We start from the raw sequence: 22,743 nt of genomic DNA on the forward strand, positions 1-22,743 counted from the left end.
ACTGTGAAACACAGTTTAATTATTTTTCTACTCGTATTTATTATACCTAAGTACTTACTTGACTTAATCGGCGGGCTGATGTCATCGCCTGACGCGATTACCCGCATCTTCGCCGAGGTGTGCAGTCCTTGAACACAGCTCTGCCCAACCTTCTCGATCTTCTGCGAGAGCTTGCACAGAATCAATCCATTCGTCGCTATTCCATATTCTGCGAAACCTTACGTCTCGCCTGAACTGCCTATCCACGCCGAGTGTCCTCAGGTCCTCTTTCACCACCTCAGTCCAGAACTTCCGTTTTTGGCCAGGTGGCTTCTTCCAGCTCGAACCCCACGAACTCCTCAGAACTCGTTGAACAAGGCGATCTGCTGTTCTCCTTAATATATGACCAAAGAAGCGAAGACGATTTACTTATTATATTTATATTTTACTATTATTATTGAAAGTTATTATTGAAACACAGTTATTATTGAAATTTTTACTACAAAAAAAACCAATAGCACAACAGAGCAAGAATAGTTATTAAGAATAAAGAATAACTTTATTAAACGCATATTAATTAGCACTAACATTACAGTGCAGAAATGCTCTTGTGAGGTTATATTTAGTCGTCTCTGATGTGTTTTTTTTTTTCGAGGTGTGAATGTCAACTGCCCGAAAGGAGGAAAACAAGAATAACAAGTACATCCTGCTCTGTCGGCTCCCCTTTTTCACCAATACGATTTACAAATAAACAAATAATACAAGTAAAATATTCCTGTTATGGCGTCTAAAGTAAAATTTGGAATTTTTAGGGTTTTTTTATTTGGATGTAATGATGGGATTTTTAAGAATTATTAGTATTAATTTTCTTTTATATTATTTTGTATTCTCTTTGTTCATGTTCGTAGGCTTCCTTTCATTTTCACTTCCTAAAGCTAAATTCCTAGAGTTCTTCAATTTTTTTCACAACCATTCTGGTCATGTTGCCTTGACGCATCCTTAAGCAAAGTAAATAAGTAAATAAATATTAGCTTGAATAAGATAACTGACAAACAGGTAACTGGAAAGCGTGATATTTTTTGTTGTTCAGAAGAAAATGATTATTTCGGATTGGAATTAGTGAACGAGTCATTTTTAGGGCGAAAATTTCTAGAAGAAAAAAGTTGGTCAATATCAATATCAATCGATCAATATGTGGTGAGGCCAGTCAGAAACCCTCCATCATTTTCGTGATTACGCGAAGAACTTTCGCTTCACATGGTGTATTTTTATTACTCAGTTATAATTTTGTAATGAAGTCACTGAACAAACAATTATATAAGGAAGTGTACATCGTTTTAAATTTTTTTGCCATAGCTGGTTTTCCATTATGTGGAGCTCCTTTTTTTGCCATAACATAAAAGTATATAAATTTCCGGATTCCTTAACCGCATGGTTTCTAGTAGTGGTTGTTCGAGGGAAGAAACGGCTTGCAATATGCAGGAAGTCATTGAAGAGAGTGGCAGCCAGAGAACGAACAAGGCAATAATGCGGCGAGCAGCTCAGTGCTAAAGAAGAGAAGACTCTAGAAGAAGTGAACGACTTCAGAAGTCAAATTGCTATAATTAGTGAGTGTAGATCCCAAAATCACGGATAAAGCAAGCTTTCGACTATGTAATTGTGCTCATTGCAGCGCTTGCTGTGGAGAAGAAGTGAGCAGTTTAAAAAAAGTGTAATGAAGGATACTTTGAATAATAACGCAGTCGAAAACAGATATAACTAAAGTAATAATTAACATCAAACATAAACTACTTAACTAACTCCTAATTTTTGTCCTCGAAAAAAAAATTAAAGCAAAAAATAACTAAAAATTAGCAGCGAAACTTCTTTACGTTCCCTACTCGCCCAATATGTACATATTTCTCCAAATCTCCCCTTTTCTGTTTTTGGACAAATCGTTCGGATATAAAAATAAGCACTTCCTGGTGAACCATCTGGTCCTTGGACAGTAGCACATAGAAGAGCAGAACGACGATAACAGGAATGTTTCCTGAAGCGATAATCTGGAAATCAGGACCTACTTACGAAACGATGAGTTCTCGCCTCAGACTAAAGTATGGGAACGACTGAACAAATCTAAAGAGCTTGTAAATCAAAGAAATTTCTCGGAGAAACAAAGATTACTACCATTTAAGGAGAAAGTCATTTTTAAAGCCAATGGAAAAAGAAATCTTGATGAATACCACATGATTGCAAAGAAGAAAGGATAAAATGCAGACTGTTTTCGGGAAAAGATAACGACGAAGATATCCGAGCAGATAGATCAGCACATATATATATATATATTGTTTTGAGAGAGAATCTACTTAAAAGAGTTTATGAGTTCGTTGTTAGATTTCACCTTCTATTTTTCTCTGCGATCTGCAGAAGATAATTTGCTCGCGCATGTTTATGTTTTCGCTGATCTATGCTATATATATTCTTTCAAGGTCTGAGTGACTGAAGTAAGGAAAATAAATGGATTTAATTTGTAAGCGAGACTAAAGGATGAATTTAAATAGGTAACAGCTAAAATTTTTAGTGTTCTTAAGGAAATGCGAAGTGACTTCATCCTACTATTACGATTTTCTATTTGTAATTGAACCAATAAATATATGTAAATAAATAATAAACAGACATCAGATATAAATCTCGAAAAAGTGGCGCACAAGCATGGCCTTAACAGCGACTCTCTGTCACAACCCTAAAACATATAACATGAGTTTTGTGGTTGTAACAAAATTTGCCCTTGATCCTTCTGAAGAGGATTGTCAGAGTTTGATCGCTCTCGTCCATTCCAGTTGTGGCACTGATTGAGGCAGACACAGGAAAGAGATCGTTCTGTTACAAAGGACTTTTCGTGGTACCGATGCCGCCCAAGATCAAAGGCAATTACAAGAACTTTCCATCACAGCTGCGATACCTCAGTTGGCATTTATCTAGCTGTATGCTAAACGGTACCATTGAGGTGTTATGCACGAGCCACACTACCTTAACCGTTCCGTTTAGGCTTTAAAAAGGATGAGGATGCTATACATTGAGATCTGCGCTAGCACGTCAGCCAGTTTGGAACAAATACGTAAAAATAGTACTTTCCAGGAACGATACAAGTTGCCTGCTCAAGTTGGTAACAATGCTGGTCCTCTAGACGATACCGTATGCACAGATGTTTCTAGATAGGAACGCTTAGAAATGGTGACATTCTAGGACCGCCCGCACATGGAATCTGTTGTCTAAACGTGGTGTGTGTGGGCGGAGTCCTTGAAAAGTTCCAACAGCGTCCCAATTATTTTTATAGAAATATGTAGTGATACTACTCAGAATACGCATTCGTAGTAATGAAAAATGAAAATGCGCTGAGAAAACTTCGAGATTGTTTTTGTAATATTACAGTAAAGGAAATTAGAGTAATTGTGGAGTAATTGAAGCGATTTTCACATGGTACGATACTGGAAGAAATTTATTTCAACTGAAGTACTCTACCACCATTAAAAAAACTCCGTAATGCTTCGCCCAATATCATTCTTCGTTGAGATTAAAACTTGAATAAATAAAAGCTTTATTTGCTCCTCATCCGTAATTTCTAACCGTATTTAACATAATCCTTGTTTCGTAATGTAGTCTCCGAATCATTAAGATGGATTAGTAATCCAAGAAGGAAAGATTCGCCCGTTATGCAGTGTGTGTTGACTTTCAGTATGGACGACGAGTAAACAATGAATTTCGAATGTGCATCCGCGATTTCGCATTACAAGTTGACAAGATGTGAGCTCACCTCAAATCCGTTTCACCAGTATTCAGAGATTCCTCGAATGCCAATGAGGTTTGTTATAAGTGTTTAGTGAGATGCAAACGAGCCTGTATGAAGCGCCAAACACATAACACGAAAATGTGGACTCGTTTACATCTACTCAGCACTTTCTTACCTTGAATATGCGATTAGCTCTAGACGAGGAATCTGCAGTGCAAAGAATTAAGGACGGAAAAAAATACCGACTAAGGATTTGTTGGCGTAGAGGCCAGGTGTGTGTGGCATTCAGAGAACGTAGACTATAACGTCTTCGATAAAGACGTTGCCGAGGATCATCGTAAACAATCGCAAAGCGTATAGACAACAATTCCTATCTAGCCGCAAAGCTCGTCTACAACATCACATTAACGTACCTTCATTGAAAAACGATGAGCAGATGAAGCACCAGTTACCTCATCGTAAGGGGAGGGATGCAAAACGAGTAGGTTTCACGGATCGTTTTCATGAAAACAGAAAAAGGACCTATGTTCAACGGTAATGTTTCACTAGAATAAACAGGATATAACAATGAAGCTACCCGATCAAGTGCTTAAATCCTGAACAAATACTGCTTGTCATATCTAAAAATGAAAATTTTACACTTCAGATATCTTTTGGCTAGTTGTGATTTGATGAAATATCACACACTAACCGGTTAACTCTGTAAGTAAAGTATTTCAAAAGTCTTAAACAGGCAGAAACGCAGCTAATTGAAATATTTAAGAGGATAGGAATGGGGTTTTTAAATGTTCGATTAACAAAGTAACCTATCAGAAAGCAATAACTATCACAACTGGAATTTGCCGCGGTTTTCGGCACTCGCTCTAAAATTTAAAAAATAAGAGACATCATCTCAGGTTCTAAACATGTCAAAAACACGTAAGAAAAAGCCACCCAAAGGGAAATCTCAAAGGTATCGGAGAAAAAATCTAGGAAGAATGAAATTTTGATATTTATTATATGTGAGAAGGAAGAACATCACGAAATCCAACGTTCCGACAGAGCATTTTGCGCAGCGTTGGGTTTTGTTGACATACGGAGGCCACACTGATGATAATATCAAGCCGAAACATGAGGTTCTCAGCGAATCACTAACAAATAGCCAACATTGACTCAAAAATATGATCTCGAGTTGAACTTGTGAGGCAAACTACTTCTTTTAGATCCCCGAAAAATTCGTAACCACACACCGGTTCATTTCTTCGGGCAAATGTTTTGCTAAATGAACTTTTTTCATGTGTAATGAACTCGGACAAATAACTCATTATTAGGATTTTTCGAAACGATTTTTATTTTTACGTTCTGAACCTTCTACAAATTAATTATACGTACACCCTCAGGCAAAAGTAGCTAGCTGCAGATCATTTTACAATTCCAATGACTAGGCAAATTCAGCCGAAAATTATTATGTACTCGGATCTGGATACGTGTAACATGAAGTCTGGATTGGTGTTAATTTGCAGAACAGCAAATAGTATATTCAACATTTGACGAACATTTCTCAAATGTATTACTTAATTCTGTTCGCAGCATCACATTGCCCTCAGCAATCAAAAAATTAGACAGAGTATATTGATGACGAATATTTTTTTTTGTAAATAGTAGGCAAATAATGGTATCGCAACCACCTTGAGCAATAATCTTTGCCTAAAAAATTAACCGTTTCAAAAATTTCTAATTCTATTTCCTAATGAACAGTTTTTGTTTACAAGACAAGCGGAACCGAAGAACTTGAACCAATCAGTTGCTTCTATCTGGATTCATTTTAACTAATGTTAATTTCAGTTCAAGAAATTCCGTGTGGAAAGCCCGATCCTCGGAGAAATTGCGCTTAAAGGCATCACCTCACGACTCTGGGGTGGTGCAAATTTCAGGTGGAAAGTTCGTATACGGGATCGTAGATTATGGAGAGGAAAGCGGTTCCGTCAATTTTTTTCTAATTGCCGTAAAACACTGCCCGGAGTATGCGGCGCGTGCACAAGGTTGGCGCGCTCCAATAGAACTCGTTGTAAGAAACTGCTCCCCGAAGCGCTCGAATCTGAAGCCACCCGTTTATGCAATTTACGAACTCTATATTGTTGTGCTTATTATTGAAGTGACAACTGAAAAACGTTACTGAAAATTCGTTTATTCTCTGAAAGAGGAAATCATGATGGAAAGATAAAATTCTTTTGGGAGAAACATTTTTTTAGGGAACACGTAGCGACTTGTGTCATTGAAAAGCTTAGCTTTGAAAAAGCAAATAATCTAAACTTCTGTATTTAGTAATTTTAAAAACAATCCATTACAATGTGTACGTAATTGGTCACGTGCAGAAACGTAAAACATACATTCATGTTGAACAATGGATAGGTCGTACTCATTCGTATTGTAGAAGTTCATTTTCTTGGTTGACTAAGTTGAGTGGACGTTAACGAATGAAAAGCAAAAGCACTTAAGAGTTGGAATAGTCCATAAGCTACAAACAAAGCGTTTTAGTGAAAAAAAATGAGGGTAATAGAAAAAGTGACTTTATGTATACTACGTCTTTATAGGAAGGACATAAGTATATAAGATTTGTTCAGTAAAGCAGAAAAGTCGCAGAAGTTACAGAATAAGCACGTGGGTTCTTTGAAAGCACTTTTGCTGTGAGGGATTTTTTTTCTTGAGGGAATAGCTTAGTAGTTATGCTAAAAGTGGTCCCAGTCACGTTACGATGCCGATCCTTATTTCAAGCAAGGATTACTGGATCTATCTCTACGAATAATTATATGGTGAAAAAAGAACAGAAACTGGAAAAATAAGAATCATTACAAATTTGTAACACAATTGATCTTTAAAGAAATAAATTTATTATTAATAATACGCAAAGATTTTGATTAAAGTTGCACCACTAGTTTTCATATAAGAATAAAAGTGAAAAAGAAATAAATAAAATTCTGCAAAGGACGGGTGCAGCGCCGTCGGTTTACAGGACCGCTGCGGCCGCACGGTCGAAGGTTCGAAATCGCACTAGTGCCAACCAAGCCTCTGGCCTTTCCGGGGTCAATAAATTGGTGCGGGACTTGTCTGGGAGGATAAAAACACTGACTTGATCACCGCCTGGCCCTCGCAAGTCATTGTACATGTCAATACGCGTTCCAAAACCTCAAGGATTACGAATCCCAGTAAAACGCGTTGGTAGATCCCAAGTGGATTGATACGCCATGGGATTCATCCTTATCCTTTTAAAGCCCAGCGAATAATCTTCAGAATAACTGCGCATCATTACCTGTAAAAAAAGACTTTTCCACACTTCCAAGGATGCAAAAGATCCCAAAAAAAGATTTAAATTGTTGAAATAAAATATTAACACGTACAAGCATATCCTGAAGTGGTACCTCGAATTCTAAGTAGTAAGAAATCCCATGCTTTTAAAAAATTAGTAAAACTTTCAAAACTCTTGTATGTGCTTCTTAGTAGGAACTTGAAGGTTTCTAAACAATACATGTCAAAATTTGCAAATAAACAGAACTAACAGACATTGTAACAAAATCAAAAAGATTTTTTTTTTCATACTTTTTCTTCTTTAGCACATAGCTAATAATCGGCATAACAATCCACAAAATTGACGCTATTTTAAGAGGGACACTTGCAAATTCAAATCCTCGCAAAAAGAAAAATCCAGTACTAGAACAATCCAGACGGATTCTTCAATAGGTTCTCCTTTTAGAGCTTTGTCAAAAGATTTCAGTGCTCCTTTATTGCAAGCTAAAGGATTCTTTCTCCTCCAAAAAAATGCACTATTGGATCCATACATATGTACCAAGTAGTCCTGGAATAAAAAGTTTTTGTGGTGCGGATAATTTCGTTTTTGTTAAATTAAGGATGTACAGTTCCGCATAAAAATGTAGAAGAACAAAAAAGCCCCTTGGAATAGTCCCATATGTAGTTTAACAAAAAAAGAAGAAAATATATTTGCAACTGCAACCTTTTTTTAAAGATTTAGTAGATTATTAGTACAAAACGTACAACAGACATTGCTGGTAAATGAAACAAATTCAGAGGTGTATTAAAAATTTAAATATGAGACTCTCTCAAATTTACATACATTTACATACCGATAAGTGTGTCACTAATGAAAAGCAGAAGTGCTAAAATGGTTTAGGAATCAAATAGAGGATATATTTTTCTTTAAAGAACAAATTACGTTGCAACAATGACGCCGGTGCGTGAAAAATTTGTTCGCACTAAAGTATAACCGAAAAAAACTGACAATATTTTGACAGCAACATTTTTTTTTTTGGAGGTGAGGTAGACAGATGTAGGAGTGAAGGAAAATGGGTATTTGGCACGAAATTCCCCTTCTCAATCGTGAATTGCCCATCAGAGCTCTACATTTGTGGATGATTGCTAGAATATTTATTCAATAAAACAATAAAAATGCATTATTCTATGCTTACTCACAACTTACTAATTGTTTGTTTGTGTGTTAAAAAACTATTCAGAAAAATGGATACTTATTTATTTATTCACCAACAGCCAACATGCACCAATAGAAAACAATATTTTTCCAGACCCAGAAAAGGATTTTTCAAAGTTATTGTTTTCTTTTTTCGAAATGGAAGCACCAGTTCGAACATTAATATATGAAAAATGGATAGCATGTTCACTGACGTGAACGTTGTGATGGATTATTTCTCTTGGAGAGTTTCAGCTGAGATTCTAGATGAGGTTTCAGATGAGATATAAACACTTAGGTGTATATAATAAATACATTCCTGAGAAAGGGCAAGTGGAAGCTGAAACGATGGCTGAACGAATGCAGTTATACGTAAGTGGTTCAAACTATAATAGAGCACACATAATGCATAGAATGACGGTGAAAGTAGTTAACATTACCACATAATGGCATGAGAATGTGACTAGAAGTTCGCCCTTAAAAACATCTGAATAATTAATCAGCAATTGTTTTAGGGCCATACGTGAGAACTCCAATGTGATGTTGTATTGAGAGAGAATTATTACTGAAAGAAATTATTTTCAGTGGGAAATCGTTCCCGAACTCGTCCATGACACTATTATATTTGTCAGAAATCAAATATACGAATGAGGAACATCGGTTCATCGTGGTGTTGTGAATCGCCATGCATGCATGTATGTGAATGCTGCTGCATTGAAGTAAACACGTAACAGGCGACACAATCACCCTTTCCGCTGTATATGGAGGGTGAGGGAGAGGGACACGAGGTAGGAGGGTCCATAATTGAAAGCTTAAACACTTAACGTGTGGTTGTTTTTTTCTCTCTCGCTCCTCCAGCATAGAAGTGCGACCCCAGACGTTCGCGCGCGCGCGCACGCGTCGACCTGCACCTCATTAAGGTGAGGAAATTAAAAGGCATTCACGAGAGTTTTCACCACGATATTGACGTGACGCCATTTTTCATCTTCCCCACTCTGTAACACTTTCAGATTACAACAATGCTTTTTCACACTTTTTTAAACAAACAGCTATGAATATTTATTTCTAATAGTGATCACAGATCCGTCCTATGGATTTATATTTCTTGCTACAGTGTACACTTCATCTTTCTAAAATTAAATTGATAACATATGTTTTAACGCATATTTTTTTCTTATGTAGCCAAAATTTTAGTGTAGACATCCGAATAAGCAGTAGGTGACAATATCACAAATAAGCGTTTTTTTTTTTTATCCTAGCACTTGTTGTTACCACAAAAAGTGGAAATATTGAGCATCCACGAATACATGTTTTAAAAAAATATACTTTCCAGTCACTGAATTCACGTCGGAATCCTTTTGTCAGGATTCATGGTTCAGATCACAAATAAATCAAATATACACCATATGCAAGGTGTAGTAATAAAAAAATCTTACGAATCACAGTAATGATATTCATCACCTAACTTAATGTAGAGTGAAAATGAGGAACGAAGCTAAATTATAGGTTTAACGAGGCTAGTTAGAAGAGAACCTTGCAAATAATTGGAGTAGGATTCTGAAAGGCAGCATATTACTTTAAAAAAAAAGCGGGTACATCACACAATGAAAGGTGATTGTGAAGAGTTGCCCGTGAGCAGATGGTTCTAAGAGTATGCGATAAAAATGTTAAAACTTCCAGAAAAATGTTGTCGGAGAGAACTACTGAACACATTCAACCACGAAAAAAATATTAGAAAAAATAAGAAACTATCTAAGATTTAGAGAAACTGTGTAAATCTAGTTCAAGGCTTTTGTGTGTTTGGACTTTGTATATAGCCACCATCGCGTATGATGCGTCTCTGAGGTAAAAGGAATGGAACGAGCCCTACAAATCTCTTCCTCAAAAACCGCAATCATTCAAAATCATTCACGTACACACAAAACATTCACATAGATTCGCTATTTTAACAACTCGAATTTCTAGATTTTGGGATGAACTACAAGGAGAAGACAAAGACAATCACATACCCCACAAATCCCAGCAAACAATGCATCCAAGAATTTTTATTCCTGATTTTCTCTCTGTTCTTGACTTTAATAGATACTTGAGAGAGAAGAGGCGTAGAAGGCAGTTTCCGACACAAACAGCTTTAGAAAATAGTACCAGTGATATACGAAAGAAAAATGTTGAAACCTCCTGGAATGTCATTTATGTTCAATTTCTCAGATATTGGAAAGATACTGTATCTCTTCTTCTTTACTTCTTTCTGTCAACGTAATACCGGGACCACACACTTTTCGCTATAATCTGAAAATCCAACAAAAAAAGTACGCAAAGACTAATATGGATTGACGGAAAGAAATAAGCAATGGTTCAGAAAGTATAGGTCTGATGTTAACTAATTTAAATCAGCACTCCCACTTCTACCCATCATTATCCATCGTCATATCCATCAAATTTCCTCAAATTTATTATGAGGTAGTAAGCAAAACGCAGAACGCAAACGCAGACACCACACACACTCACACACACCCACCAGACACACAAACACACAACACACACAGACGTTACGACAACTATGACGAATTCAAATGTTGTCGGTATCTGCTCCTCTTGAATCTGGCATTATTTCTTAATCTGTTTCCGTTTTCCATGTTTAGGTAGTAGGTTGCATACTTATCAGCGGTTTCAGCTGCGAGGTACACTGCATTTGCCGTTGTTTTTCAAGGTCTCTGACGAAAGCATCACTTAAACACTGTCCGCAGCCGAGGATAACAACAATCTTCTTGCTTGCCGGCTTCGTTTACCAGCTTCTTTTTTACATCTTCTAATCGATCCTCACTGCCAAAATCATTTAGTTATCCACATGTGCCCGAAGACGACCCAAGAATCAGCTAATGCTAACGGTAACATACAAGACAGGTGAAAATTTTCACAGAAAACATTAGAATTAACTGTGCTCGTTCTCTTTATACAGTACTCGACCAGATCGTTCTGCTACTTACAGTGAAGAAGCGTTCATATGAAATCCTTTCCATACATTTTGAAGACTTTGAGACATAAAGCCTTCTTCCCAGCTTAACCCGGACAAAGGTAATCGGCAGGGACCCTTGGTGTATAGCATGAAAGGAAGATATCCGAGGCGATGGGAGGACTGAGACAGAACAACATTTTTTAAATAAGGAAAATTTATTAGCTTACAGAAGTGGCAAGCGTTCAGAATCATAGAGATTCTTCAACGCCCGTGCTGCCTATATGTACAATTATATTGCCTTGAGGGAGCATCCGATCTACTATGTACTCGAATCATCTTCATTTCAGATGCAGTGCAGTCTCTCACCATCGCTCTACACTACGTTGCAACGTTGACACCATTGCTTATTTGTAGGATTATACAAAATTGCACAAATTATTTAATGAAATTGTATGATCGTACGCTAAAATAAAAGTTAACTCAGTACATTGGTGTCCCAATTGTAGTATCTGAAATAAACATAGTGATAGTAGTGTAATATATAATATTAATGTATTACTTCTATCCAAGTCGCGTATCAGAGTTCGATTTCTACCTGCTCGGTGGCTCTGCTCGAGCTAAATACAACTAGTTATTCAAGTGTACGTTGTGGAACGTACGAGCTATCCAACGAACACAGCTATCGGGTGCAAGATTCTCGTTTATTGCAAAATGATGCTGTCCTCTAACACATCGCCAAAGCCCATAACTTGAAAGAACCTCAATATTTTCTAACAGCCATCGTTTCGTGTAGCTGAACTGCCGAACACTAACGAATTAATCCAATAAACCGCCTTGTCTAGACCTAAACGATATCTCTGGCCGTTTGCTGCGCCACAGTAAACATGCATCAGAGGCCGCCCCATCATCATTATCAGAGGTTACACTATATACGGATAAGATGCAGATGAAAAAAGATTGGGGCTACGAGAAGGCTGTGAGGAACGATTACAACAACCTGGTGGAGAAATTTAGCTCAACATTATCCATATGTGCCTTTTTACGTCACAGAGGATCGCAGAGGACGTGTTCTCTGGGTCTCAAGTGCGCAAGCACCTACGAAGACCGCCGAAGATAACAATAAGGACGACTTCATGGGAATACAGTGCACTAATATCTAAGGCACAAAGCCAACAGGTGCTCATTGTCTAAACGGGAAAATCATACCAGAAACATGGTATTATGAGGTTCACGTTAAACAACGGTAATGGTCTAGTCGATTTATGTGAACAGATTGGCCTTATCTTTTCACGTTTAAGAAGAATCATCGAGATTAACAGTTTGCATGGAAAGCATCCACTCCTATTGACCAATGGACGAGCACCGCAAGCGAAAATAGACAAATCTCAAGCTTTAGGCCTTTCACTTCCATACAAAGAACATTTCCCAGTCGAAACTTTGGACTTTGGTTGAATGCGACGGTGACTACTTTCCAGTTCTTTTTTGTTCCTCTTCTTTTTTACCCGTTTAGTGTCTCCCCAATCAAACAGTGAAATGGAATGAAGAATCTAAAACGAAATTCGACAACGGGTGCATGTTTGTATTGGAGTGCCAACCAGATAGAAAACTCAGTCAAAATCCTCACATAGTTCTGTATTCGATTTCAACCAAGAAGAGCATCTGAGAAGAAAGCTGCGTCGTAAATTGCAACATGCCCGCGAGAACATACGAACATCAGGAACGAAGGACATGAAAAGGCATGGAAAGAAAGGAACTGGCGGAAAGCTTATGCTTTACCCATACAGAAGAGCGGCAAGATGAAAACATGTTCGCCAGACCTCAGCGATGCCAATGTAGTAGCTGTTTGCAAAGCAATCCTACCTATTTGGAATGATCAGATTCAATAACTTTCTAGACAAGCAAGCACCATCAGTTCCTGAATTCGAGCACGTTCAAACACAGAGTCGGAGTTTCTGGTTTTCAAGCTGGCCAAGTTTTCATCGTCAGAAGAGTAGTCGAAGTCTGGCAACGGTGACTTCTACTATTCTCATCGAGGCCGCCCTTTCGATACATTTCGATGGAACACTAGTCATGTTCGTTGACGAACTTGGTGACATGAAACAGCGAAGAACTGCCGCAGTTCATCGTTTGAAGTGGCGACTGGAGTAAGACGAGAGGCACTGGCAGAACTCTCCCTTTCAACTTCTCTATCGATGACATACTGCGAAGAGTAGTCGATCAGTGTCCTGTCGGCATTGTCTCAGCACCATCAATGTACCCATTGGTCAATCTCGAGTGCACAGATAGTGGTGTTACACACGCCGGAAGCACTACGAAATTTCGACATGTTGTAAACCTTGTATCAAAGACAGTTGCAGCCTATGGATTACGTCTATCCACTGATAACGGAAGATGTGGGCCACCTCAAGATCTCTAACGGAAATTAGGATGGGATGGCGACCAATCGAACTCGTCGACGAGTTTTCTGACGTAGGATGCATGCCAAAACTTAGCAGCAGCTATGAGGTTGACATAGAAATGCACCTGTTATGCTTTCAACTTCTTGACCGAGTTCTCGTGGTCGACACCCGTCTCCAAAACGAAGTTGAACTGCGAATCTACTCATCCTGTTCGCCCTACCATGACGTATTGGAGACTTCGGCAACAGAATAAACAATAATGGAAAAGCACAATTGCAATGGATAGAAGCTATTTATACGACTGCTCGGCTACTTTAGGTATTTCACAATGGTTCTTTATGCGATGCTTTTCCGGCGGATCACACTTTAAGGGTAGCAACATTTTGCACTTCCATCAAAAGTGGCCACAGGAAATCGTCTTCTCTTCTCTGGTTACTTTCTGGGAGAACGAACAGACAACTCTGTTCAACATGTTCTGAGGAGTCTCTAATATTCAAGCTAGGAAAGACCACCTCACCGAAAACGAAAGCTTTGGATTGGGGTGGCAAAAGAGGACCTGAGAACTCGGCATTGACAGACAGTTTAGGCGAGACATTAAATTTCGCATGAAATGAAGTAGTAATGAAGTGATCAACTCTATTCAACCTCTTGCAGAAATTCGAGAAGGTTGGGTAGAGCTATGTTCAAGGAAAACACACATCGGCGAAGATTTGGGCAGTCGCATCGGTGAATAACGTCGCCGATTATGTCAAATAAGTCTCCATTTCTACTGTTTCTAACGGTTTCGTAAATCAAGATTGTATCTGTGAGATTTTATGAACTGGTTGCGTAAATGCTAGTTATTATTGAAGTGAATTACGCAGCAAGGCATTTTTAAGCGCTAAAGATAGGAAGTTCAGCAAGTTTTTGTCTCCAACGCTTAAAAATTTCTCTTCAAAGAGAGTTTCCTTGTCTCGTTTTACAACCAGAACGCTTCTGACTTATCCACAAAATCTCTTTTGGAGAGTTTGGGTCAATTATGTAGCTGATTGAAATAAACGTCATCAAGGGAACATTCATATGAACAACCAGGAATAAAATGGATCTCCGTTAGCTAGAAAAAGTTTTCACTCATATAATTGCTTAGATTCTGCTTAAAAATGTAATATCTACAACAGTACTACTTAAATCTTCTCACTACCTCCTAAGAAATCTTAGTGCTGCACATTATTGTATGACCCAAAAATATTGAGCTAATCAATTCTAAAGTGATGAATAGGCTGTACTGCAATGGACGCATTGCAAAAGCTAGAGAAACAAAAGAAAATCTCCAAAAAAATCTAAGATGGATGGAGTAAAATTATCTAAGATGGATAACGAAGTTTACTAATTTCGTACAAAGTCCAAATTCTACCCAACGATGCCAATTCCCAATTCTTGATGCATAGTAGTCATTAATAACTTATAGAAAACAACACAATCCAAATCCTACAAATTCGCACTTTATTCAAAGTTGAAGGTTGTTGTTCAAGATTCACATATATCAATATTTCGGATAATCTTAACAGATGATTATGCATTCACCGGAGAATTTAGGAAGATTTCAAATGGTCCTTTTCAATGATAAATGCTCAGAATAAAGATTTCTGCTTAAACTACAATTGTATATATGAGCAGTAAATGTGCAAAGATTTTTTGCCACAGTACTTATTCTTTTTTATAGATGAGATTTTGAATCACAGGATGCGGAAAAAGATTCCAAACGCTTTCCACGAAAACCTTGAGATGCAGCGAAAAGATGTCCAGGATTTTCTTTGTGATTGGCTCTGTTTTATTCTGTTCGTGTGTGGTTTTTTGCACATTTACGACAACACTCACAAGAAACATATTGTGGTTTTTTTAATTTTACGGATTTCTAAGGTTAAGAGTTTCGAACTTATTAAAAAAAAACAATTTTGTTAGGGAACCGCGAAACCAAATTGTCCACATACAGAAGTCAGAACGGGTCAGAATGGCGCATAACGGTCTGAACATCGTTACAGATGCATAAATAACTTCGTTGGAAGCGGTATAGCGAAACGATGCGGTTGCCATCAGGGAAGACCATTACTGGCATCCTTCATCACCGAGTGAAGTCTGCGATGCTGAAGCTTAAGTTCGAACGCAGCTCCGCAACCGTAAGCAGTGGAGGTTTAGGTCGGTTTGACCCAACCATACATATAGTTGGATGTTGATATTACATTTATACAAGGATATTCTGGGTGCAAAAAAGGATGCTAAATTGTTATTGTAATCAATTTTAGAAAACGTTCAGCGTTCAACGTTCACGGCTAAAACAAGCGGCTAAAGTAACTACATTCATCGTCGAATTCCACTTTTGTTGCAACTTCTAGCATTGAAGTAATTAATCAAAAACAAACGCTAAACTAACAACTAGTGTTTACAATCAATAACTACCAATACAACTACTTATATATTAAATTTACATTATATAACATATACAGAAGAATCTGTTTTTATCTGCGAAAAACTAAGTAAAATGCTGATTTACATCTTTTATACTCGTCATCAGCGCCACCCCATACGTGCTGTTTCATTAGAGAGAAAAAAGGAAATAAAAGCTTCGCGTTGATGTCATGGAACGTAACATCCAGAAATTTGTATGGTATTATTGCAAATTAAAAGTCTGCGTGGATACAGTGACAAGTATCAGACTTCGTAAACCCAACCCCTGAAAGGCCCAGGTGTTTCGCGTTATTATTTATAGTTGTACATCTGGATAGGCATATGAGAAATGTTTTCAGGTGACAACAGGAAAAACAGCAATCAAGCATTGAAACAACTAACATTTGCAAGAAATTTACTTTTTTTCCTGTTATTTTGTACTACCTTATTGGAAAAAAAATGAAGTAAATTGGGAAGAGCGAAAAATTTACTTAATTCATCCTGCAACGATAAGTTATATTATTTAAACTTTCTGTTGAAATGAATACAAGATAATGGAAGAGGAGAATAAACGGCATGCAAAATTGCTTCAGCTATGATTCTGCGATAGTGTTTCACTTGTTTTCATCTAGGATAGCTTATATCGCATTCCAATTACGGGTTTTTAAAGCTTCATCAAAAAATTTGGCTTTCGAATTGCCGAGATAAATTCAACGGAAGCTGCATTGCTCAAAGAGAATTGTGATCCATATTAATACCATGGAAATATATGTTGATTCCTTCTTGTGAATTCTGACAGAGGCTTACTAAGTACTACGACTATTGTCATGATTAACCTATTGGGCAATTTTTGCAGTTAATAAGAAAACTTTATTGTTAATGAATATTGAGGCTGTATTTATTAAAATCATTCCAGCAGTAACATGTAAAAATGATGCTTATGAAATATCCAATACAATATTTATAGTTAGCCTCGATTGTGTTGATGGTTTAACAGGAAGACCGCTGCGCATCTGCTGCATAGCGCTACATAGCGCGCCCACAACATTTTGGAGATCCACATGGCTTGATGAGCCCTCTCCAAAGTGTGGATTTACGGATGAGAGCATTAGAAACAACATATACACCGCACACATCCATGCACACACAATAAGAAGACACACATACTGAGATACACTCCCGCTGCAAACACCGTCACACACAGTACACACATACACGCCTCACTGACACACACGTAGTCCACTACCTGAACATTTCAGATCTTACAGATCTTAGTTGTATCAGCGATCGAAGACTACAGATGCCGCAGAATTGGCCAGGGAAAGCAAAATAAGGTGTGCCAGACACGTGAGGCGTTTCGAAGACAAGCGTTGGACCAGAGCAGTGAGTGATTGAGTTCCACGCGATATTAAACGCACTACAGGAAGACCGCCGATCCGATTGTCAGATTTCTTCACAAAGCCCTTCAAAGAAAAATTTGATGCTCTTCGTGTCACACGCGAAAGAAGAAACCACTGGGCAACTCTCGCATGCGATCGAAGCAACTGGAAGCAGTCAGTGTGATCAAGGTGAATTACATTCAACATTCAAACAAGAGTGCATCAGAGTAACAAAAAATGGGCGTTTTTGACAATGTAGAATAGAAATATTCACTGCCTCACAGGTTGTTAGGTGCAACTTTTTTCTTTCACGGTCTAACATTTCGACACTTACGTCTTCTTCCATAGCCTGGGAATCCAGATACATCTGCAAATTGGACCACCAAATTCCTGACGACTTTGCGTACATTAATTTCAGTTTATTAAAGATAATCCTTCAGGTGGAGTACGCGCAGCCAAGTTTTAATTCCAAAGTTTTGCAGCGGAGATTATGAGCCGTTCACACTCACTGCAGTTACTGTAGTGTCACCCATGATGATTGGGTTAGGAACCGCAAGTGATCAAAAGCTTACATAACGGTACGAACGGAAAGAGGTCACTGATGATTGTCAAGCACTCGTTTCTGTTGTTTATGTTTGGAATTTCTTGGAGATCCGTGATGCTTATAATCTTTTCTCTCGTAGTGATATCAGCCTCAGTAGCAGTATTTTACATTCCACAGTAATGTGAATGTCTACGCCGGTGTCCATATTTCGCAAGAGCTGAAGGCTAGTGGCGCCTCCCCCAATGGAGATTTATCCTTAATAAACTTGGGATGGCGCAACTAGAGTAGTCAAATAGACAACAGATATTTAGTCCAAATACTGAGGAACATTTACGGAGTTTTTACAGAACCTTCTTCTAGTCATCAGTTATCCTGTGTACGAATAAGATGAAGCCAATAAAAAAGTTGGCGGCGACTTCATAGAATTGAGGATCTCCAAATTTCAATCAAAGTGACATCAATGACCTGACAAACCATCACAAGAAGGTTAGGAAAGAAAATCATCCCAGCTCTAGAATTTATTAGCGGAAGGTAACATGTCTTGCCTTTCTTTCTCTGCTTTTTCTCTTTGCGCTCTCCGACTAATAAATAAACAAGAATTTGTGGAAGGTAGATTTGGACAATGTCGAAGATTTGACCGCTCGAACTTATTGGGGACCTACTAACATTGCGCCACATATAGGTTCACAAGCAAACGGAAGAAATTTGTGCTTTTTTGAAGAATTACTATTACATAAAGGAACATTAGCAAATCGAATATCTACCAAAACGAGAATGCTTCTAGTCTACCAACAAATTAGAGTACAATAAGAAACGCCTGATATTAGTTAAAGGCAACACCCCACGAATCTGAGGTGGTACGGATTTCAGGTGGAGTATCCGTAAACGGGATCGTAGATTAAGGAAAGGGGAGTGATTCCATCCATTTCTTTCTAATTACCGTAAAAATCGGCATGGAAAATACGGCTTCGAGCGTTCCGACGCATCATTTTTCACAACGAGTTCGATTGGAGCACGCCAGCCGTGTGCACACGCTGCATCTTCCGGGACGTTTTTTACGGCAATTAGGAAGAAGTAGACGGAATCACCCACCTCTCCATAATCTACGATCCCGCATACGAGTACTCAACCCGAAATCTGTGCCATCTCAGCTTCGTGGGGTGGCGCCTTTAAAGAACTGGATAAAAATCAGCATCCGAATGAGTCTACACCTTGATCACCTTGATCACCTTGACTCCCGTTGATCTTCGAACTGGTCGAGCGGGCGCCAGTAATTCTTCCATTTGTCCCGATCGCGTGTCAGAGTAGCCCAGTGGTTCCTCCTTTCGCATGGGACAAGAAGAGCATCATATTTTTCTTTGAAGGACTTCGTGAAGAAATCTGACCATCGGGTCGGTGGTCTTCCTGTAGTCGCGGGGAACCCAGTCGCTCGCGGCTCTGGTCCAACGGTTGTCGTTAAAGCGCATCACATGTCCGGCCCACCTTATTTTACTTTCCTTGGCAGACGCGGCGTCTCTAATCTTCGATCGCTGATGTAGGAGAGAACTTCGAATCCCGTCCCTCACTTGCGTGAAATGGGATACTCCTAATATCACCCTCTCAATTGCGCGTTCAATGACGCTCACCGCGTTTTCTTCCTGCTTGCGAAATGCCGAGGTTTCCGAAGCGTAGGTCAAAGCAGGAAGTACGGTGGTGTTGAGGAGGTGAGCACGGAGCCGGGAGTTCCTGGTCTTCTTTACCACATCCTCGATGCTCTTTTACGCTCCCCAAGCAGCTCGTCTCCTCCTGCCCAGCTCGGGGGTCAGGTCGTTCATCATGTTCAGTTCCCGACCCAGATAAACGTAGCTGGTGCATTCGGATATGTTCGTTCCGTTGAGCGTGAGTGGGGCATCCGAGACCCATCCGTTCCGCATGAACATCGTCTTTTGTAGATTCAGCTGAAGACCGATGCATCCACACGTTTCGTCGAATTCGGTCAGCATTCGTTCCGCTTGGCTGATGCTAGGTGTTATCAGTACGATGTCATCAGCAAATGGTGTAGCTGCCGACCATCAGCCTTCACTCCCATGTCGTCCCATTCCAACTTTTGCATTGCGTTCTCGAGGGTGACCGTGAATATTTTGGGTGAAATTGTATCACCCTGTCGGACCCCTCTCTTCACGTCAATGATGTACTGAGTTGGGACGCCTCGGTTGTCCAAGGCTTCCACGACCGCTTCCATCTCAACTGAGTCGAAGGCCTTCTTCAAGTCGATGAAGGTGAGGCAGAGCGGCAGCATGTACTCTCGTGATACCTCGATGAGTTTCGAAACAGTGTGAATGTGGTCAATCGTGCTTTTCGAAACCCTGCACGGCTCGCATGGCTGTCCTTCATCCAAGACTTTTTCAATCCTATTAAAGATCACTCTTGCGAAGAGTTTGCAGATGGCAGACAGTAAGCAGATTAAACGATAGTTTCCGATGCCATGTGGATCTCCCTTTTTGTGCAACAACACGGTCTTGCTGGTCTTCCACCGTTTAGGAACCTTACATTCCGCCAGATAACGTTTAAAGAGCCTCGCCAGGGTGTTGATGAGTGCTGGCGGAAGGCTCTTCAGGTGTTCTGGTCTTATTCTGTCAGGAACGGGTGCCGTACGATTTCTTACCGACATGATAGCATGTCGTATTTCGTACGGGAGAACCTCTGGAATGACTTGTCCATCTTCCCTCAGATGGTGAGGAGGCAAGTGGACATGGCTGTCGAAGGGATCAAAATAGAAGTCGTAAATGACGTTTTCCACCCCCTTCTCGATACAATGGTTGTTCCCTTTGGGTTCCGGAGAGCAGACATCCACGTTTTGTGACTGGTGAAGTCTCGACGGGCATAGCGGATGCTTTTCCCCGCCTCTGCAGCTTCAGCCAGCACTTCTGTTCTTCTCTCTTTAAGGTCTTCCTTTATCGCCTCTCTGCAAAGCTTTGCGAGCTCGGACGTGAGTTCTTGGTTCCCTGCGGCTCGTGCTGCTCCACGCTGGCGTATCAACTCAAGAGTTTGAAGAGACAGGCGTCCCTTGGTGGTTTTAAAACTCTCAGCCTTCTTGTCGCAGTCGTGAAGGTGTTCAACGACCCGGTCATATTCTTCGTTGATGTTGTCCATTGCGGAATCTTCCCAAAAGCCGGCTAACGTAGCGAAGAGATCCCAGTTGATGATAGTCTTGGGATTTCTCTCTCTGAACTTGGCGGCTTTCTCTGCTCTCCTTGTGAAGGAAAATCTTCCTCTGAGGAGGCGATGGTCCGATCCCGTATAGAACTTTGGTACAACAGCGACGTCCGTCAGGCCTTTTATTGACGATGATGTGGTCTATTTCATTACGGTACCCTCCACCGGGTGACTCCCACTTTCAGCGTAGAGAGGAGGGCTTCTGGAATTGCGAGTTCCCATGGATGGTCTTAGTCATCATGATGAACTCGGAGAGCCTCTCCCCCTGGTCATTCCATTGTAGGCCGTGGGTCCCAATGTGAAGTTCCTCCGGCGTTCTTCTTGGGCCAACTTTGGCGTTGAAATCGCCAATTATGACCTTGTAGAAGGCATGATCTTCTCAGTAGAACTTCTCCAGGTCCATGTAGAAAGGTTCGACTTCTTCTTCTTCGTAGCTTGATGTTGGAGCGTAAGCGACGAAAATAGTCAAAGCTAGTGTTGGACCACATCTTCTCATCCGCAGATGTCCGATTGGGGTCGTACGTTGTTCGAAAGAGTCGATGTTCTTTGCCATACTCGTGTTGACGAGGACGCCAACTCCACCAACACCTCTACTGTCGCATGTTACCTAAGAACAGTTCCTCTCCACTTTCATATACGGTGTTGAGAGAGTGACGTCGTCTCCTCTCGGTCAGTCCGATGACGTACTTAATCTTCTTGGCTTGCATCATCAGATGTTCGATGCCCGCTTCCGATGAAAGCGTACGTGCGTTATAAGTACAGATCGTCATCCTAGTCCTTTTCCGTTTCAGTAGCCTACATGACTCCTGCAACCCCGTCCTACCTGGCGCTACCGTACCAGGCTTTCCTCCGGAATCAGGAGACTCTTTTCTATTACTGTGTTTTGCATAAAAATTTTTGAACCCATGGGCAGGTTGCAAGCCTCTGATCCCATGAGTTTTTGGGAGAACTTCCGTTCTCCCGGAGTGGACATGTGGAGCTTATTTGTTGGAGGCGACTCCAAACCGCCTCCCTTGCACCTCCCAGTCACTTGATTGCAGGCTTTTGGCCGGACCGACGGGCGGGATACAAGGATGTCATGAGTCAGTCCTGGCTCAGCAGAAACAGGGAGTCCATTCCCTGAATCCACCTGCGTCTCTGGGTAAGCACAAGGTCGCTTTTGGTCCTCGATTAGCCCCTATCCGCCACCCCGGGACGCGCCACGTAGCCTCGCGACTAACCGGCTGTGATTCCTCTAGTGAGGGAGATCCGTGGGGGTCTACAAATTTCAAATAATTATTTTGGTTTATAATATCTGTGGATGTATCCCTATCATTCAAAACAGTTCTATAAATAGGCTCTTTCTATGGTGATCATGTGACTAAAAAAAACTAAAAAACTATAAAAGCTGTTGTTAAACATTTTAAACATCAATTGCGGTTAACGCGCATTAACATTCGGATGCGCATTTGACCAAGCTCCGTTTCATGTTACCACCTTTGTAATCTAGTGATACATGCAATAAAACATATTTGTCCTGTTATCCGTGTTGTGCCTGTTGCAAATCCATCGATTTTACTGTTCGTCATGTACACAGTTCCTCGCTCATATAATGTTCTTCTTAATTGTGGCCAAATCTATTGAAAAAAAAATCAGATTA

At 39.9% G+C, this 22,743-nt stretch overlaps 5 protein-coding genes across 5 annotated transcripts; 1 reads left to right on the forward strand and 4 right to left on the reverse strand.

Annotated features, from left to right (window-relative positions):
• Positions 1-13,554: 13,554 nt before the first annotated feature.
• On the forward strand, positions 13,555-13,815 carry RB195_021842 (uncharacterized protein; the record flags this gene model as incomplete). Its single annotated transcript, XM_064208755.1, has 1 exon — positions 13,555-13,815. One exon carries the CDS (start codon positions 13,555-13,557, stop codon positions 13,813-13,815), a length of 261 nt encoding a protein of 86 aa, XP_064064636.1.
• A 5,705-nt stretch (positions 13,816-19,520) lies between these two features.
• Positions 19,521-19,862, reverse strand: RB195_021843 (uncharacterized protein; the record flags this gene model as incomplete). Its single annotated transcript, XM_064208756.1, has 1 exon — positions 19,521-19,862. The coding sequence occupies one exon, from the start codon at positions 19,860-19,862 to the stop codon at positions 19,521-19,523; it is 342 nt and encodes a 113-aa protein (XP_064064637.1).
• Positions 19,863-19,920: 58 nt separating this feature from the next.
• Positions 19,921-20,559, reverse strand: RB195_021844 (uncharacterized protein; the record flags this gene model as incomplete). Its single annotated transcript, XM_064208757.1, has 1 exon — positions 19,921-20,559. One exon carries the CDS (start codon positions 20,557-20,559, stop codon positions 19,921-19,923), a length of 639 nt encoding a protein of 212 aa, XP_064064638.1.
• A 56-nt stretch (positions 20,560-20,615) lies between these two features.
• RB195_021845 (uncharacterized protein) lies at positions 20,616-21,041 on the reverse strand (the record flags this gene model as incomplete). The annotated part of the gene is made up of 1 exon (XM_064208758.1): positions 20,616-21,041. The coding sequence occupies one exon, from the start codon at positions 21,039-21,041 to the stop codon at positions 20,616-20,618; it is 426 nt and encodes a 141-aa protein (XP_064064639.1).
• Positions 21,042-21,483: 442 nt separating this feature from the next.
• On the reverse strand, positions 21,484-21,874 carry RB195_021846 (uncharacterized protein; the record flags this gene model as incomplete). Its single annotated transcript, XM_064208759.1, has 2 exons — positions 21,484-21,697; positions 21,792-21,874. 2 exons carry the CDS (start codon positions 21,872-21,874, stop codon positions 21,484-21,486), a joined length of 297 nt encoding a protein of 98 aa, XP_064064640.1.
• Between the last annotated feature and the right edge of the window lie 869 nt (positions 21,875-22,743).

This window comes from Necator americanus, chromosome X, assembly GCF_031761385.1.
Source record: "Necator americanus strain Aroian chromosome X, whole genome shotgun sequence".
Taxonomy (NCBI): Eukaryota; Metazoa; Nematoda; class Chromadorea; order Rhabditida; family Ancylostomatidae; genus Necator; species Necator americanus.